Here is a 17,438-nt window from a genome sequence, read left to right as displayed (position 1 = left end):
ATTTGGATTCCCGTTTGTTTTGCTCGCTCTGTACGCCTGCCGTGTTTCACACCTGAGAATGTATACAGGTACGCCTGCGGATACCCTGCGATTCCGGCAACTAATCATTCAGTGCATGAACATCTCATCTCCATTTATCAAAGATATGCCCCAAATGCACCTCTTTAAAGGTGAAACTGCAACACAAATAAATAACTGCATTTAATGTCATTGGCTGGTGACCTATCGATAGGCCAATCGAATCGTCGGTACGTACGCTGCAAAATGATTTTATTCAAATATTTGATGCATTGCATTTGCTGTTGAGTTCTAATAATCAAGTTTCCTGGTCGAAATCAACGTACTTGACTTGCCCCCCGCTGGCGAGAATTCTTCCATCCGATTTGCGCTTCAAAACACAGTCCAAGTACGCCATTTTGCGACCTGCACGCAGTGTTCGTGCATCTATTTCAACAACCTCTCCTGGCTTTGCGGCCGACATGTAACTGACATTCAGAGTGGCAGTAACGCCCGGATGTGATCCCGTCGACATCAGCGCATAGGTGGTAACGTTGTCCACAATGGTGGCCGTAAGACCTCCATGCAAGGTCCCCTGGCGGTTAAGGTGCTCCTTTTCCACAGTAAACTCCCCAATGGCTCGTCCGTCGCCGCCGCCAGTGATTTTAATCTGCAAAGTTTTAAATGCGCGGTCAACTATCGATACACCACCAACAAAATTATGTAATCGGCCGCTCCAGCTGTTTTTAATTTTCTGCTTCGTTTTTAAATAATTCGCTCAAATTGTTTTGCTTTTTCCTTTATATTCTCACCATTTTAAGAACGCGATCGAAGCCTCCCTTGCTGGCAGCGTACTCGGCCACATGCTTGACGAAATCCACTCCACGTTTGCCCGACATTGTACCTATTCCTTGCGCACCGTAAACCTGAGCCGAAATGACGAAAGATACTGAATCGAGCGTCACAGACGGCAGCCAAAATGGTGAGTGTATGGGTGCCGCCGTAGTGATACACATGACATTTTACGATGGTGTGATGTGATTCGGCGTTTTATTGGCATTTGTTTTGCTCGCCCTGTACGCCTAAGAAATTTTACAGATACGTCGGATACCCTGCGATTCCGTCAACTAATCAAAGGAGACATCAAGCAAGACTCTCTGCGGGAGTTCGTATCCTACACAGCTGATGGGGATCGCATCACCCTGGTGGGCGCCAAGTCGGATGTAATCACCCTGGAGATGACCAGCAAGGCCAGTTGCCATGTGCCTTTTCCCTTTATCGTCGCCTGCCTGGACTCGCCCGTAAATGAGCGCCCTCTGGATGTATTGCACGTAGGGGTCAATCTTGTGGACATCTATGAAAACTGTCATGTGCTGGAGGCCCAGCAGCTCTCTCTAGAGCCAGTTTATATGACCATTTGTTCGACAGAAGTGCCAGAGTCCAGACTCGTGGCCTCCCAATGGTCGCCACAGATCCTGTCCAATGGACAAATGCTATTGGCCGCCTTGAACACCTATGGAGCCATAACACTCCTGTGCAAGCCCGCGGAACACACTCACTGGAGTCGACTGGACGGCCTGAATGTGTCCACAACATTGCGGGATACTCTGCTGCCTGTAAGGAATGTTTCAAAAATACAGAACTTCAAGCAGTTTAAGGCTTTCATAGATCGCGCCTGGATCACGATGTTCACTTGGCGTCCTGCGAATGAGCCCAATGCCGGACATGTCCTAGTCTTAGGCACAGCCAACGGCTCCTTATGGAGTCTTACTTTGAGTTCTGATGCCCGAACGTTGCTGCAACATCGCGTACTGAACACCTCTTTGAACCGCATCTGCTATATGCTTGCTTTCGAAGATCTGCTGCTGGTGGGCGACGTATCTGGAGTTGTTCATCTCTACAGATTTAACAACGATGAAGAATCCGGACTGTCTTTGATACGGCCTGTGTGGGAGAAGGCAGATCGCATGGGACTTCAGAAGGCGATAATCTCGCGATTCACGGAGCGAGAGTGCTACTATATATCCCTCTGCAAGGCGGCAAATCTGCTAATTTGGTGCATACCATGGCAAGAAGGTAATGAGTGGCTGCACACGCGCATCTACGTAGGAGGCATGAAGATAACCGGTCTCTGTACGTTGGACAGTACCAGCTTCGCTGTAGCCACGTCAACGAGTAAGCTATACCGTATAAACCTTTCCCAAGAGGACAAGAAGCTCACTGCATCCATGCAGCCGGTAGCTATAGATGACTGTGAGGACTACCAGATTATTGGGCTGTTCAGCAGCAGACAGAGGAACCTCCTGACAGTGCTCTTCCACCCCAACAAGGAATACGCGGGTAACATATACGCAACCTCTCTACGGAATCAGCTTAAATTACGCGTAGGCAAGATCCACAACGGGAATATACTGACCAAGCTAGCAGACACCTTTCAACCTAACACGCCCATCAATCAAAGTACGGATCTGCTGGCCGAGTTGCGCCTGGAGCTCTTTGCCACCAGTAAAAACTTGCAGAAATACATCAATTTCCATCGGTTGACGGCGTTCCAGTTTGACAAGGAGGCCACGGAATCGCAACAGCATCAGCTGCAACTGAAGTACCATATCATGGCAACTATTTTTCACCTGCGAGCGAATCTTCTCTGGCTGACACTGCAGACGGAGGAATCGCACAAGGAAATGCAGCTGCTGCTGGCAATGCTGGCCATGACACACATGAGACTGAGACTGAAGTACCTGTGCTCTCTGAAGGAACTAAGTCCGTTCCAGAAGGAGGCTGCGCAGTGTATGTTTGCAGAGGCGCAACGCTTGAAAAAACTGCTGTTGGAAGACTCGCGCAAGGGGCTAGACTCCCCCGAGACGGAAAACTTGCCAAATTCGAAGGGCACGCACGACAGGCATTGCTTTCAAGAGGCGTTTGTTCAACAAATGAAAATAAACTTTGATGATTTGCATGCCCAGCTGGGAAAAGATGTGATAGAAATCCCCGAGGAAGAACAACCAAAGCGACGGTGCTGTGTGTCTTATCTGCAGGTGGGTTTTGTACCTCCAAACGGGTCATTGGAAGTACCTTATTAATTGAAATCTGTTCTTTAGCTTCCTTTCAGCCTGGATCGACGCTACTGCAGCCAGTGCAGTCGTCCTGTTTTGGTGGATCAGGAGAAGCTGCTGCAGCTGTATAAGCCAGGCTCCACTCTGCTGTGTCCTTGCTGTCATGGAAGCTATGCATTGGATCTCGCAACTGCGTGAACATTAAATTTATTAAGTAATTCCATTAAGTGACTGCGGCGCGCGTGTGTGTGTCCGCCTCTGGCAGCAGATGCGGCTCTGCTCCACTGCCAGATGCCGACACACACACACGGCTGGCAAAATGTCGTTTTTTTATAAACTATGGTTAATACAGTGAAACATAAATAATTGGACTGGTTTCGAGCAACAGAATGTCTTGCTCCACCTGCCGTAAATCGGACTCCAGTTTGCCCTTGCGCTGAACCTTGGCCACGCTGTCGATGAGCAGCGACATGGACTGATACTGCTTGGTCATCTCGGTCAGACTATGACGCAGACCCTCGAGAATTTCATTGCGCTCTTTTTGGTCCATAACCCGCATGCCAGGCACCTCCGGCGGGGCCCGCGCAGCGCTGATAGCAGCGGCTGTGGGGGTTTTCGTGAATCCCTTGACGCCGCGACAGAGCTCCATCAGGCGTGCCTGCTCCTTGGCACAGATTGCGTTCATCTCGGCCAGCATTTTCTTAGTCTTCTTCAGGTAAATGGGCACTTTGCCAAAGTCCTTGCGGCAGATGAATTGTGGCAGCAGGCCAGAGTTCAGCAGATTGTGTCGTGTGCCCACCGGAGTGTCAATGTACCGCGGCGGCGGTGGACAGGGCACTGTACGTTTGGCGCATTGGATATTCCGCCGTATGAAATTCGGGGCCATTATCGGTTCCGTGCGCTTGGTTCCAAGGCCTGGCAACGGCGGCATCTTCTCTCCCTTGGGACAGACATGGTTGTTCTCACGCCGCCACTTGATGCCCTGGTTCTTGCGAAGATAAGCGCACGGCGGATCAACGGGTGTGTGGGCACAGCCCATGGTGCGATGGTGGGCCTTTTTGGCATCCGTGAGAATTAGCATGCCATCGTTCTGCAACATGATCGAATGCTTCTTATCCTCCACCTGCAAGCGGTCGCGCAAAGACTTGGCGAACCGTGCTCCCTTGATTGCAGTCTCTGAAAGATGTATTGTATATTGTAAGGCCTCAAACGTTAAAGGCCGTCTCTCTCTATCATATCTCTTACTGGTATTGTAGATTCTGGAAGGCTTGCTGATGGCTTGGTTAAGAAACTCTTGCTCACAATCGAAGATGTTCTCATCGTGGTGAGTGATATAGACCAGCGACATGGCTAACGAAATATATGGCTATAATAGTGAAACTCTAAAATCGAGACTTGAAAATATACTGCGACTGACGGGGACTTTTTGTATTTGATTGTTTTTCGATTGCCTGCCTGTTGCCAAGTAATATTTCTAGGTAAACTTTGTTTTTGAACGAAACACAATTTCTGCTGCGTTGCTATAGCATCGTGTATTTATAAATATGTTGCTGGTGTATATAAAAGGTTTGCATTGTAAAATTAGCACTAAAATCGCTTGTCATGTTTGCATTTTGATTCAGACGCTTATCGACTATATATATCGTATCTATATTGTGGAAGTGTTGGAAGCACGATTGAATTGCGAAACGAACAGCAGATTACAAGGATTGCAGATTCAAGGAAGCACACTAAAAGAGATAAAACGCACAATGTGCCAGCTTATCACTAGATAGAAGAGATACTCATGATCGTTTCGCAAGTTTTTAAGGGGGTGGGGTGTACATTTCGAGATGATAATGATGGATGATAATGATAACAAATGTAAAAGCCACATTGAATTTGCACTGTTGTGGGCCAGCATTTTGAATGGGGGCTGGCCGCTGGTGTAGGCACTACAGGAGTTCGGATCCGCAACATGGTCCTTAGATATTGCACGCTGTCATGTGGGTAGACGTAGACGGAGACCAAGCTCAATCATTTGCCCTCGTTGCTGTCCTTGTTGCGCTCCTCGCGTATCCGCTTAAATGCATCCGTCTTGACAAAGTCCACGGATTTGTAGACCACGCTGCTGGGCACAGGAGCCCGGGCGGAGGCCGCATCTACCGCTGCTAGACGTATGCCACCGCCTGCGTTCCCGCCCTGGGTATAGAGATTTCCCACACTCATGCTCGATCGATTGAGCAGGGGCGGCTTGTTGGTTACATCCAGATCAAAGTACTGCAGCTTGTGCTTTGCCTGCGCTGGCGGCTGTTGTTTCGGCGCTGCGCCTGAGGAGGTCATCATGGCAGCTGCTGCCGACGATGTGCGCTGATGCTGCACTGAGAGGCTGCCAGGACTGTTGGGATGCGGGCGATGTTGCTGGCGTGGCAGAGTGCGCGTCTCATGGAAGTAGGCAACCAACGCCGACGAGTGAACATCGGTCTCGTGGGGTAGCACCATGGAGAGTGGTGCTCCGGAAGAGCGACGCGACGACGGCGACATGGTGGCCGAAGTGCCAAGCTGAAAATAGAGCAAAGGAATCTTACAGCGTACATTTAGGGAGAGATCCTTCCAGCCTTACCTTGTACGCATTTGGTTTACACTTGCGATCCACGCTGGGCGGCCCAATCGGCTGCAGCTGGGCCGCGCCCAATTTGCTGGTCAAATGCTCGACGCCCACCGGCGGCTTGGCTGGGAACTCCTCCGGGGGCTTATCCTCCACGGCTGGAGTGCCGGCCGCCTTTGGTTTCAGTTTGCGGTTCACTGGCGGACAATCCATTTGCTCGATGAAATCGTATCGAAACACATTTCCCTCCATTTTGGTGGGGGCTGCATTGGTGTAGCAGTGCGGGCGGGGCAGCGTACGCGCACTTGTGGGTGAGGTGGCTGCTATGGTAGCCGGAGTCTGGCAGGGATTGGCTGCCACTGCCACTGGCACCGCACCGGCAGCCAGATCGGCTGCTGCCATCAAATTGGGCGTGGAAGCAGCAATGGGGTTGCTGTTGTGCGGACTGGTAACCGGTCGCTCGCCCAGCAGCTGGCTGACATTGTAGTAGGGCAGCTGATGGGAGCGTGGAATGTCGTAGCTCTCCTCAATAAACCCGGAGCTTGCATTCCGACGGGCCACAATAGCTGGCGATGTGTTTTCCGTGTCCGAAAGCTGCGGCAGATCCCGAGTGATTCTGGAATTGAGGGAAAATTATTGGGATTTATCTTGATTGGCTGTTGCTGGTCGGGGTGGTCTCGTGCTACTCACTTTTCATTCTCCTTAAAGTCTAGTATGAGATTATTCTTGTTCTTCAACACCTTGGCCAGCTTCTCCAATGTGCGATGGTCGCCTGCATCTGCCAGAGATGATGCGGCCGTCAGTTTTGACTGCTTGTCGGGTGGCGGAGCTACGGCTGCACCATCTTCGGGCATTTTGGAGAAGCGCTGCGAGTAAGTCAGCACGAATGATTCGTTCTCAATGGAACTATCCGAGGGTCTGGTGCTGCGATCTATGAATAATCTTAGATATTCACCAATTCGGAGTGGAGTGGAGATGCGGTGACTACTTACCCACATTCTCGCGGAGTGGCAGGGGATGCGCCCACTCATCGTCATCGGTGAAGACGCTCTCCGAGTCCGAGTCGGAACGCTGCTTGCTAGCAGAGTTAGCCGCCAGCTGTTGCTATAAAGAGGAATATACAATGACGATTACTCATGGATCGGATTAGATCTATATTCATATTCAATTACCAGACTCAAGTTGGTAATTTTGGGGGAGTAGGACTGGTCATTGGTCAGATTTAGGCCAATATTGTTATGACTACGCGGTGTATCGTAGAACTTCGGATCCAAATTGTTCAACGGCGTTGTGGGATTGTTTGGTATGGCCCCATCTGGGCCGGGACCGCCTGTACCGGACTGGTGGTTGTCCAGCAGGAACTTGGGGCTGCCCGAGAAGCACTCGCTAATGGGTATATACGGTCCAGAGGCGGTGCTCAGGGCTGGCGATGCCTGCACGCTGCTATGCTGCTGCTCGGCTGCTGCCTCGGCCAGGGTTTGTTGGGTGAGCACCAGATGCTCTGGCAGCTTCCGCACCACTCCGTTCGCATTGACCGCAAGACGGGCAGCCTGCTGTTGCTGTTGTTGCTGCTGCTGCTGCTCGGCGGCTGCAGCCGCTGCCTGAGCCTGGATCAGCGCACTATGGTTCAAGTAGAGGGCTGTGGCCGGCGAGGGGGGTGGCTGCTGTTGTGCTGCCGAGAGTAAGTCTTGCTGATCGAAGTTTCCATCACACAGCATTGTCTCGCGATTGCTGTACTCCGTGTTGACGTAGACCGAGTCCGAGTTGTTGTTGCCGGGATTCTGCGGCAGTGGCTGCTGATCAATGACCACCGGACGACGCATTTGGGCAGCTCCCCCCGTTGCCGTAGCCTGAGCGGCGATAGTTCCCGCCGAAGAGTGCAACGAAGTGGTGGTTGTATTTTGTGTGGAGTTGCTCAGGCCACCGCTGGAGCTCGTGTTCTGCGTGCGATTCTCGTCTGTTGCGGGAACAAATGGGACACAAATTAGGTACGAATTCTTTTATTTATGTGTTGTTCTCTCACCTGCCCCCAAAGAGCCCAGTGGCAGCTCATTCGACTGCTTGGTGTCATGCAGGTGACACACCTGGCAGATGCAGTTAACCCAATCCCGCATGTCCGATTCTGTCTCCGCAGCCAGGTAGTACGTGCGCTTCGGCGTCTTGATGTCGAACATGTACTGAAACTTCTGCTTGCGATTCTCCAGCCGCAGGCCGCAGTCCACTTGCTCGCATTGATCCAAATCGATGACGCCCTTCAGCTTGCGGCAATTGTGATCGGTGTAGTATTCAAGGCAGAACTGTTCGGGTATCTCGCCCTGCTTCAGCGTGAACCAGCGTCGCCGCCAGCGCTACAAAAAAAATCATAAGAAATAGGAGAATAAAACAAAACGTTAAAGTTAGTAAACAAATGATGATTGAGATGGACGGACGGCTACGGCTTCAGCTATCAGGGGTGCAGCCTTTTCTGGCGCCGACTGTCCAGAGGAGCGACCACTGCTCGTATCAAGGGTGAGTAAGCAACGTCGCTGCTGCTTTTCCGCGAATCATATTTGCATTGACATTTTCTTGGGTAATCAGCGAACACATACACACAGATACCCTCAGATGCACACACGCCCACAGAGTGCCGTTAAAATGATTGCTAAACAGCTGTATGGTAAAGTGGGGTGGTGGGGTTGGCTGTTGGGTTTGTGTCATCGCTAAACTCCAGCTCGGGCTTCAGTTTTGTAGGTGTGGGTGTGGGTGTGGGGGGGTGTGTGTTGTTTAATATTTGTGTATTTGTTTTTATTCTGTAGTCTGTTCAATTTCCGAATTTCACGCTTAATTGAATTATAAACAATAAACATAATGCCACACACAAGCAGGCTGTGCCAGAAATTGGCACCCCAGAGAGATGGCAATACGCGAGCTAATTTCCTTGAGACATACGAAAGGCATTAATATTTTCTTATAGGTACAGTGGAACCATCTGTATTGTGTTTGCCAAATGGACAAGACTATTAAGCAGAAGGTCAGACGGTTGCGTTCTACGAGTAGACTTGGCTCTCGCTCTCCCGCACTGCCGTACCCCTGCTGTAGTGGGACGCCAGTGTGTTCCTGGAACTCTTGGTTCCGTTATAAGTGGTTTCAAATGTACCAACACGCACACATGCATGCACATATACGATACATAACGGGCAGCGGCAGCCCCCTAGAAATGCCAGCAAACAGAAACAACAATAACAAGCTGGAAAGACAAGTGCGTCATTGTTTTTTGTGGTTCGTCTCCCTCCCGTCGCTTTGGTTTGGTTTTGTTTGGTGCGTGATGTGATGTGGCTTATCGTCAGTACATCCATATAAAACATACATACTCCATAGATACATACATGCATACTTATTTACGTAGCCCTCGTGCATACTTTCTACTTGAATAAATTCAACAGAATATAATTTGATTAAACGCAACAGTTGCTGGTAATTTAATACACGAGCAAGCAAACGCCTCTGCCTCTGGCTCTGCCTTTGCCTCTGCGGCGCACATCGGGGCCCAAGCAAAGTAAACATTAAACGAAAGAATTAATTAAGCGTAAATTTAGACCAGCGCCAAAACATGTTCCCACGCCGTAAGCAAACAAACAAACAAAACACACACACACACTCATACATATGTACATATGTATGTACAAGCGCATCGGAAGACGGAGGCTATCGTAAATTTCATTCACATTTTGCAGTTACAATATAAACTGGAAACTTGCTCTCTCTGCGGTTTTAGCTTGTTTGCATTTCAATCAATTTCCGCTTACCCTGACCGAGGCGGCAGCGGCATCACATCAGCCTGCCTGACGCTTATTAATGAATTATATTATGACAAACAAATTCAGCCACAAACAGGCATATACGAACACACACACACAGCCACAGATAGAGGCACAGAGTAATTGTACAAAAATGCCACTGCGATTCGTTTGGTGCGTTTCCTTTTGTGACTCAGTATAGTAGGAGAGTTGGCAAAAACAATTTCCTCCAGTTGGAGATTGTAAGAATATATCTCTTCTTTTCTGATGTTTACCGTAAGCTTTGCGGTTTGCACTTTGATGCACATTTCACTTCACTTGTATTCAGGGAGTTGGGGAAACTGCTTAATAATATCCGAACCGAACGGAGTTGGTACAAGACGATTCCAAAGGGAAACTTACTGCACGCCAAATTCGTTTTGTTGGTGGCGACTTAATTAGCCACCCTTCGTAGAAAGTGCGATCCATTTTTCAGCAGTGCAGCAGTGGAAAAATAATGGAAATAATATTGCCCTGGGCACCCAAACTTTTTTTTTGGTTGTTCTTTTTTTGCTTTTGTATTGCACTGTGGACTTATCGATAAAATATACCGTCCGACCCTCGCAAATATACCGTAACATACCGTCTTACTTTAAAAATATACCGTAAATATACTGACGAGCTCAAGTTATATTATACATATTCCTCGTTTTTGATATTCCGTCGAATATTATTAGCTATATAGCACATTTAGCCATGCCCACATCATTTTATCCGATTAATGAATAAATTTTCTACTTAACTGGCTTATTTTAACCACTTGCTTTTATTGGATTTTGCGTAAAAAAATTTTTAGCGAAAAAGGTTAAACAAATGAAACGTAATAAAACGTAAAATAAAAATGGTTCCAGTTGTTCAATTTCTTTATTCCGTTCAATAATGCTGCCTAACTAAAACCTTAAGTTTTGCCCACGTAATTTTAGGCCATTGATGAATAAATTTTCTACAAAATTGATTAGTTTTTAGACCTTGTTTTTAGTGTGTTTTGACTAAAACAAGGCTTAAACAAAATAGTTCACCAAAAAACAGTCTCAATGTTGCTTGTATTTAAAGAAAGGATGCGTGTATAGGAGTTTGTATACCATATTTCGTTAATTTTATATGAAGGTACTGTTTTCCGAACTTGTTTCAAAACGTAATTAGTAAAGAAATTTTCTCAATATGTTTTCGACATATTCCTGCATATGATTATTATATTGTATATATATATATCGATCCTGATACCTACGGAGCCTGGGATGACAAACATTTTCTCAATTCTATAATATCCTTTTCCCTAAGGTATGAAAATTAGTGTTGCCGGGAATCATTGTTGTCAACCGGTTTTTGATATTTTGATATTCCGTCGTTTTAGGCTAGTTTTAAGGAACTAGTTTCATTGGATTTTGTCTTAAATAATGTTAAAACAAGAAGATCAACCATTTTTATACATGGTAACTACTTATGTGGAATAAATAATTCAGGGAAGCACGATTTGAGAGAGCGAAAATTAAAAAAACCTCCGTATGGAAGTGTTTATACTCTATGTTTAACATTTAAAAATAAAATTAAATAGATTGATACAATTAAACATACCATTATATACCGTAAATACAAATTTAATTCAATTTCGAACTTATCGGCGATTATTTTAAAAATTCATCAAATTTTGTGATTGATCGTAGAGATTTCAAATTGCATACATCATATGGGGATTGCTGAAACTGATGATTCAATTTAGATGTCTTAAGCAGAGAATTTCTTAATTCAAACCAATATATGTAATTCAACCAATATTTGCATATGAAAACAGGTTTTCCCCTCCGATCATATAGAGGACATAAACCATTGTGTCCCATCCACTCCAAGGGCAACGACAGCTGCTGGCGATGCAGATTCGGTAGCCGAATTCATCGCCTCGGAGAATGTGCAGCCAAGTACGTCTGCAGCGTCCGTGTCCGTGGTGTCCGCAAGTTCGCTAGTTGTCCCGTCTATCCCGATCCCACCAGTAAATAGACGTTCCGGCCTCCGGATATTGCCACCACAGGTACTAGGCTTGTGGTGACTAAACCACTGGTGGGAGTCCCACCAAAACGACAAGTTTTTGTTTCACGGCAGGCCCCTGACCTCACATTTAATGATGTAATTGCTTTTATTCAAAGCAAAATAAAAGCCGTGGGTTTAAAGGTGGAGAAATTTAACTTCTCTTATGCCAGGGAGATAGCCTCGTTTAAGATGAGTATCTCCCCAACTCAATTTGACACCATTTGCTCCGCCAAATTTTGGCCGGAGCATTTGGTAGTAAAGGAGTTTAAGGCTAAGAAGAAGAATAGGCCCCCATATCCCTTCCAAATCGTTCCAGTGTGATACCCTCAACCTCAACTGCCTCTTCCTCAACATCCCGTCTTGCTTCCACCTTTCTAAAAAATTAACTTCTCTTTTAGTAACCTATCAGTATGTAAGAGGCTTGCGTAGTAAGCTCAGCATTCTTTTCCGGGATAGTGTTGCATTTGCTTCCCACGTTATTGTGTTTACTGAAACCTGGTTAAAGCCGGACATTCTAAGTTCCGAGGTTTTGGCAGGTCGGTACACAACTTTTAGAAAGGACCGTTCGTCTCGACGTGCAGGGGGGGTTCTAATTGCAGTGGACTCTTACTTCACGTCAGAACACTTCACAGTCTAAGTTCAACAGGAACTGGAATTCCTGTGTGTAAAACTGATTCTTCCCGCTTTCACTATATTCATTACTTGCTCGTATATCCCACCTTCTTCGGATGTCTCAAATTATGAGCAGCACTTGTCCGCTTTAACCGCTGTTTCTTCCTCGCTATCTGATAAAGATCGTATGATAGTTCTTGGTGACTTCAACTTGCCAGGAACTGTTTGGTCTTCGGCAAACGAGTCTAGTATCCTAGTGCCCATGTCACGACATGACTTTGTTGACGGCTTGCTTGACCTGTCCCTGTCTCAAGTCAATCATGTGATAAATTCCTTGGGTCGATTGCTTAATCTATGCTTTGTTTCGGATCCGACCATAGTTTTGTTAACCCGAGCCCTTCCGCTCACTATACCTAAAGACGCCTACCACCCTACTTTCGAGGTGTCGCTAGATATAGGACCAACTGTATTGGATCGGTCGAGTAGACTACCTGAACGTGTCCGCTGCTTTCGTAAAGCCGAGTTTGCGAAGCTTCATAACCTCATTAGGGATTTTGATTGGTCCGCTTTGTACTTGTGCACTGATGTCACAAAAGGCACAAACATTTTTTACAATGCTCTTGGCACATTTTTTGATTCTTGGGTCCCGCTTTCTTGTCCGATTAGATCTGGAAAACCCCCTTGGTTTACCAAAGAGTTATCCAGTCTAAAAAACTTAAAATCAAAACTCAAAAAAATTTCAAGAAGTGGGCTCCCCTACTTCTCACTCTCGTTATGTAATAGCTCGGTCAAACTTTTCAGTTCTTAATGCTAAATGCTATAAGAACTACCTATCTCGTTGCAGGATACGTTTTTCTCAGGACCCTAAACAGTTTTACTGCATCGTAAACAGTAAGCGTAGAACGTCCGCACACCCATCCTCGCTATCATTTTGTAATACGTCGGCAAATAATGATCAGGCAATTGCCGATCTTTTTGCCCAGTTTTTCCAAACCACCTATTCTGAGGAAAGCTACTCTGGTCAACCGTACCCATACGGTTTACCGAGGTCGAACGGCATTTTCAGTCCCTTGTTAAATGAATGTTCCCTACTTCATGATCTTCGACTAGTTAAGCCGGTGTTTTCACCGGGTCCAGACGGGGTTCCAGGTTGTGTACTCAGGTACTGCGCCGAGGCCCTGTGTGGACCTTTGCTTAAACTATTCACCCTATCCATTGATTCCTCTTGCTACCCCCCCAATCTGGAAGGAATCGTTTATAATTCCTCTCCATAAAAAAGGTAGCAAGTCTGATGCAAAAAATTATAGAGGTATAGCAAAGTTATCCGCTATTCCCAAAATGTTTGAGAAGGTTTTAACTCCGCACTTGCAACATCTCTGCAAGTCACTTATATCTCCAACTCAGCATGGATTTATAAGGCGGCGATCAACCACCACGAACTTGTTAGAGTTTACCTCTTTCATTATGAAAGGCTGTCAAGGTAACTTACAGACGGATGTTATTTACACCGACTTTAGTAAAGCATTCGAATCTGTAAACCATTCCCTTTTATCACATAAACTTGACCTTTTAGGGTTTCCGCCCAACCTCCTGAGATGGATTTCTAGCTATCTTTGTTCTAGGTCTCAGAGAGTCGTCTTCAAAAAGTCCCTCTCTTTACCAGTAAACGTTTCTTCGGGAGTACCACAGGGCTAGATGGCTGCCCTTATGTTATGTTAGACCCCAAGTTAAAGTTTTCCGAACTCATTTCTACCATGGTAAATAAGGCCATGGGCTTGCTTGGGTTTATAAAGAGGTGGTCAAAGGAATTTGACGACCCCTATATAACAAAGACTCTCTATACCTCATCCGATCTTAGAATACGGCTCCTGTGTATGGTAGTACAAAGTTCACCAGGACCGTATAGAATCAGTACAGAAAAACTTTTTACTCTTTGCTCTGCGGGGCCTTAACTGGGATGCGGGTGTAAGACTCCCATCTTACTCTAGTAGACTACTATTAGTAAACCTCCCATCCTTAGTTAACCGTAGAAAAATGCTTGGTGTGATATTTATGCACAACTTGATCAGGGGTGACATAGACAGTCCTGATCAGTTGAGCCGCATAAACTTCACGATTCCTATTAGACTGACTAGAAATTTTATACCGTTGTTCCTTCCACTTTGTAGATCGAATTATTCCTTGCATGAACCGTTTAGGGTCTTATGCTCGGATTATAATTCCCTCTACCATATTATATCCGCCACTAATTCTCTTCCTCTTATTAAATTACTAATCCTTACACACCTTTCTAGTAATTAGTAATTGTAGTGGTATTTGTATTTTGATTGCATGCTTAGTAAGTTTCTTAGTAAGTTTAGTGCTAATTTTCCTCGAATGTTAGTCTAATAGCTATCTTTCTTGCATGTTTGCGTTCGGTTCGGCTACGCACCGCGCGTCATGCGGCAGCGCCCCTCGGTCGGTTGGGCGGGAGGAGGGCTGCGTTTTGCCTGGGATCCGCGCGTAACAGCCGTCTGCTGGTTTCACACGGGCCACTTGACGGTGCAGTAACCGCATCGCCTCTTGAAAGATGCAGTCATTGCATGTCAACGTCCAGATTTACTGTACCAAATCAGACCCAAATTAAGGTAGCAGTGGCAGAAAATATAAAAACAAATTAACTCTATCCTCCAAATCAAATAAATGTAACCAAACCAATGGTTTTTTTTTTACAAATAGATTTTATTCCGTCGTGTCAAGTGTATGCTGACAACATACAGATTTTCCAAATAGAATTGCATTATCTCAAACAGCGCAACACAAAACAACACTGCCACGCCGATCTTAGACGGAACCTGCTCCACGTCGGTCAACAGCTTATTTGTCCTTGCTGTCGCCCTTGCCACCACGAATCCTACCGGTACGACGGGCAGCAATGAGACCGACCTTGCGACCAGCAGATGTGCCTCGCTTGACAGTGGAAGCCTTACCAATATGCTGATGGTTACCACCACCGTGGGGATGCTCCACAGGGTTCATGGCAACACCACGCACCTTAGGCCAGCTGTTTCGCTTCACCTTGTACTTGTGGTAGGCACGACCGGCCTTCAGGATGGGCTTGTCGATACGACCGCCGCCGGCGACGATTCCAACCATGGCGCGGTTGGCAGAGGGCACAACCTTCTTGGCGCCCGAGGGCAGCTTGACACGGGTCTTCTTGGTGTCGGGGTTGTGGGCAATCACGGTGGCGTAGTTGCCAGAGGTGCGGGCGAGACGGCCACGGTCACCAGTTTTCTCCTCCAAGTTGCAGATGATGGTACCCTCGGGCATCTGACTCAGGGGCATCACATTGCCGATCTGCAGGGTTGCCTTGCGGCCGCAGTACACGAACTGGCCGGTGTGCATGCCCTCGGGAGCGATGAACAACTCCTTGCGGATCTTGTAGCGGTAGGGGTCACGGAAATGAACGACAGCCAAGGGAGCGCCACGACCGGGATCGTGCACGATGTCCTAAGACCACAAAATGACATATATTTAATATATAGCCAATGTCTGACATCTGAAGAACTTACCTTGACAACACCTCGGATGTAGCCGGAGCGCTCGGCGAAGTCCAGAGACCTGAGTTTGGCGGCTCCCTTGCGCTTCTTGACGTGCGCCTTGAAGACGGAACCAGCTCCCTTACGTTGTGCACGAATAACGCGACCCATTTCTGTAAACGAAAACAAAAAAAAAAAAAAATGAACACATTCATCACAACACTCTGGGCCGCCATGTCCGCCGCAATTTAAAGCTCGCCCATCGCAACATTCTATTAAATATTGTATGCGTTGGCCAGTGCCAGGCTTTTCGTTGCACTTTTGTTTATTATCATGTTAGGATGTTGCGATATTTGGGAAAAATTGCACGATTAACATTTCAACAGTACGCTACGTACCGAATCTCGGGTAGAAAAGAAAAGAAAGAGTGGAAGATAAACGCAAATGTCAAAATGACAGCTAGCGCAGCCAACTTCGTCAGTTTTCCGCGCGTTAACAGCACGCTGTTAAGGGCACAGGAGGTGCTGTTAAGAGTACATAGTGTTGTTAATAACATCATCGATATGGATTGTGCTATCGAGGAACTGCCACCACCAGCGATCAGCTGTCGCGACTTATCGAAGCACTGCCATCTCAATTGCGGGACAAAACAAAGTAAGTAGGCCGTTTTGAAGACCGGCGGCGCCCTTTGCCACAGCTGTGGCCCACTACTCCGCCCTGCCTAGGCCCCCAGTCCACCCCGGAGGCGCTCTGTTCATCAACAAGTAAGTGGCACAAGACCGAATCGGGCCAAAAATTTCAAAGCATCGAATTTCCGACCACAGAGCAGACCATCGCTGAAACTGGGCTACCGGCAACACCATCGTCCTAAAGCCAGTCGAGCAGTCAATGTGGTGCCTAGTTTCCGTGGAGCCAGCGCTGCCCTGGCCAATCACACAAATGTCGACAAGGTAGCCTTCACCGGATCAACGGATGTAGAAAAGCTCATCCAACTGGCATCCGGACACAGGAGCCTGAAGCGCGTGACCCTGGGTTGGGCGGCCCATTTCGGCCTCTGCTTCAACATGGGCCAGTTCTGCTATGCCGGCTCTCGCACCTAGAAGAGGACCGTGGGCACTGCCTTCGATCTGAACACCGAGCAGGGTCCCCAGGTCAACCAGGAGCAGATGCATAAGATCCTTGGAATGATCCAGCAGGGCAAGCAGCAGGTGGCCAAGCTGGTGGCCGGTGGTAGCCGTCCCGAAGGACTTCCCGGCCACTTTTTCCAGCCAACGGTGTGGACAATCTGGACTAGGCCAACTAAATTTTCTGTGGCCTGCGTGCCGGCACTACAATGCCCTGACTGCCCAGGCTCCCTTCGGACAATACAACAACATAGTTGAATAAAAAATTCCTCACCAATCTTGTACGGTGGCAAGAAGCAGAATCGTCCTAGAAGATAAGGGCGGAATGTGTTTCTCATTAGACGGTATTCCTCATTCAGTAATCCGACTCTATAATGCAATAAAACATCCACAGAGCATCCTGCTGCCACTTTAGGCAATCATTTGTATAGCGTTCCCCGCCTTTCCGGCGATCATTCGTCATTCTTTCCCAACTAAACATTTATATCTTAAACTCACTAAAAACATTACGTTTCTCCAATCATTCGCAGTCCAAGTTTCGTTGAGTTTGGACCACTGGCGCATTTTCTGGATGAAAGTGCCAAAAGTGGGCCACATTTCACTGTCCGCGACTGTTCGATGGATTAGCGCGCACTATTTGAATTGAGAGTTCCTCCGAGACAAGACACCAACTAATTTGGATTTTCTTGTATAAATAAATAATC

General features: G+C 47.2%; 5 protein-coding genes across 5 annotated transcripts; 1 reads left to right on the top strand and 4 right to left on the bottom strand.

Annotated features, from left to right (window-relative positions):
- Nucleotides 1–207: 207 nt before the first annotated feature.
- LOC6599621 (acyl-coenzyme A thioesterase 13) lies at nucleotides 208–907 on the bottom strand. Its single transcript, XM_002024695.2, has 2 exons — nucleotides 810–907; nucleotides 208–667 (listed from the first exon to the last, which is right to left on the bottom strand). The coding sequence occupies exons 1-2, from the start codon at nucleotides 894–896 to the stop codon at nucleotides 317–319; spliced, it is 438 nt and encodes a 145-aa protein (XP_002024731.1). The 5' UTR covers nucleotides 897–907; the 3' UTR covers nucleotides 208–316.
- Nucleotides 908–911: 4 nt separating this feature from the next.
- LOC6599622 lies at nucleotides 912–3,276 on the top strand. Its single transcript, XM_002024696.2, has 3 exons — nucleotides 912–979; nucleotides 1,096–3,035; nucleotides 3,099–3,276. The coding sequence occupies exons 1-3, from the start codon at nucleotides 934–936 to the stop codon at nucleotides 3,249–3,251; spliced, it is 2,139 nt and encodes a 712-aa protein (XP_002024732.1). The 5' UTR covers nucleotides 912–933; the 3' UTR covers nucleotides 3,252–3,276.
- On the bottom strand, nucleotides 3,238–4,424 carry LOC6599623 (enkurin). Its single transcript, XM_002024697.2, has 2 exons — nucleotides 4,299–4,424; nucleotides 3,238–4,229 (listed from the first exon to the last, which is right to left on the bottom strand). The coding sequence occupies exons 1-2, from the start codon at nucleotides 4,399–4,401 to the stop codon at nucleotides 3,397–3,399; spliced, it is 936 nt and encodes a 311-aa protein (XP_002024733.1). The 5' UTR covers nucleotides 4,402–4,424; the 3' UTR covers nucleotides 3,238–3,396.
- A 142-nt stretch (nucleotides 4,425–4,566) lies between these two features.
- On the bottom strand, nucleotides 4,567–9,926 carry LOC6599624 (protein daughter of sevenless). Its single transcript, XM_002024698.2, has 7 exons — nucleotides 9,819–9,926; nucleotides 7,664–7,988; nucleotides 6,813–7,597; nucleotides 6,633–6,744; nucleotides 6,331–6,571; nucleotides 5,656–6,256; nucleotides 4,567–5,594 (listed from the first exon to the last, which is right to left on the bottom strand). Exons 1-7 carry the CDS (start codon nucleotides 9,882–9,884, stop codon nucleotides 5,070–5,072), a joined length of 2,655 nt encoding a protein of 884 aa, XP_002024734.1. The 5' UTR covers nucleotides 9,885–9,926; the 3' UTR covers nucleotides 4,567–5,069.
- A 4,863-nt stretch (nucleotides 9,927–14,789) lies between these two features.
- On the bottom strand, nucleotides 14,790–15,783 carry LOC6599625 (60S ribosomal protein L8). Its single transcript, XM_026993739.1, has 2 exons — nucleotides 15,644–15,783; nucleotides 14,790–15,581 (listed from the first exon to the last, which is right to left on the bottom strand). Exons 1-2 carry the CDS (start codon nucleotides 15,779–15,781, stop codon nucleotides 14,949–14,951), a joined length of 771 nt encoding a protein of 256 aa, XP_026849540.1. The 5' UTR covers nucleotides 15,782–15,783; the 3' UTR covers nucleotides 14,790–14,948.
- Nucleotides 15,784–17,438: the final 1,655 nt, after the last annotated feature.

This window comes from Drosophila persimilis, unplaced genomic scaffold, assembly GCF_003286085.1.
Source record: "Drosophila persimilis strain 14011-0111.01,24,50 unplaced genomic scaffold, DperRS2 tig00000885-arrow-arrow-pilon, whole genome shotgun sequence".
Classification (NCBI taxonomy): Eukaryota; Metazoa; Arthropoda; class Insecta; order Diptera; family Drosophilidae; genus Drosophila; species Drosophila persimilis.
Note: the sequence above shows the minus strand (reverse complement) of the source record. Positions and strands in the feature narration are given on the sequence as shown.

Coding starts and splice junctions, on each gene's coding strand:
- LOC6599624 (XM_002024698.2), bottom strand. CDS start 9,884: ATGGATCGCACTTTCTACGAAGGGTGGCTAATTAAGTCGCCACCAACA. Junction 7,989..9,818: donor CAAAACGAATTTGGCGTGCA/GTAAGTTTCCCT, acceptor TTTTTTTTGTAG/CGCTGGCGGCGACGCTGGTT. Junction 7,598..7,663: donor ACTGGGCTCTTTGGGGGCAG/GTGAGAGAACAA, acceptor TTCCCGCAACAG/ACGAGAATCGCACGCAGAAC.
- LOC6599621 (XM_002024695.2), bottom strand. CDS start 896: ATGTCGGGCAAACGTGGAGTGGATTTCGTCAAGCATGTGGCCGAGTAC. Junction 668..809: donor TCGATCGCGTTCTTAAAATG/GTGAGAATATAA, acceptor AAAACTTTGCAG/ATTAAAATCACTGGCGGCGG.
- LOC6599625 (XM_026993739.1), bottom strand. CDS start 15,781: ATGGGTCGCGTTATTCGTGCACAACGTAAGGGAGCTGGTTCCGTCTTC. Junction 15,582..15,643: donor ACATCCGAGGTGTTGTCAAG/GTAAGTTCTTCA, acceptor TTGTGGTCTTAG/GACATCGTGCACGATCCCGG.
- LOC6599623 (XM_002024697.2), bottom strand. CDS start 4,401: ATGTCGCTGGTCTATATCACTCACCACGATGAGAACATCTTCGATTGT. Junction 4,230..4,298: donor TTCCAGAATCTACAATACCA/GTAAGAGATATG, acceptor TACATCTTTCAG/AGACTGCAATCAAGGGAGCA.
- LOC6599622 (XM_002024696.2), top strand. CDS start 934: ATGACGAAAGATACTGAATCGAGCGTCACAGACGGCAGCCAAAATG. Junction 980..1,095: donor CACAGACGGCAGCCAAAATG/GTGAGTGTATGG, acceptor GAAATTTTACAG/ATACGTCGGATACCCTGCGA. Junction 3,036..3,098: donor GCTGTGTGTCTTATCTGCAG/GTGGGTTTTGTA, acceptor TCTGTTCTTTAG/CTTCCTTTCAGCCTGGATCG.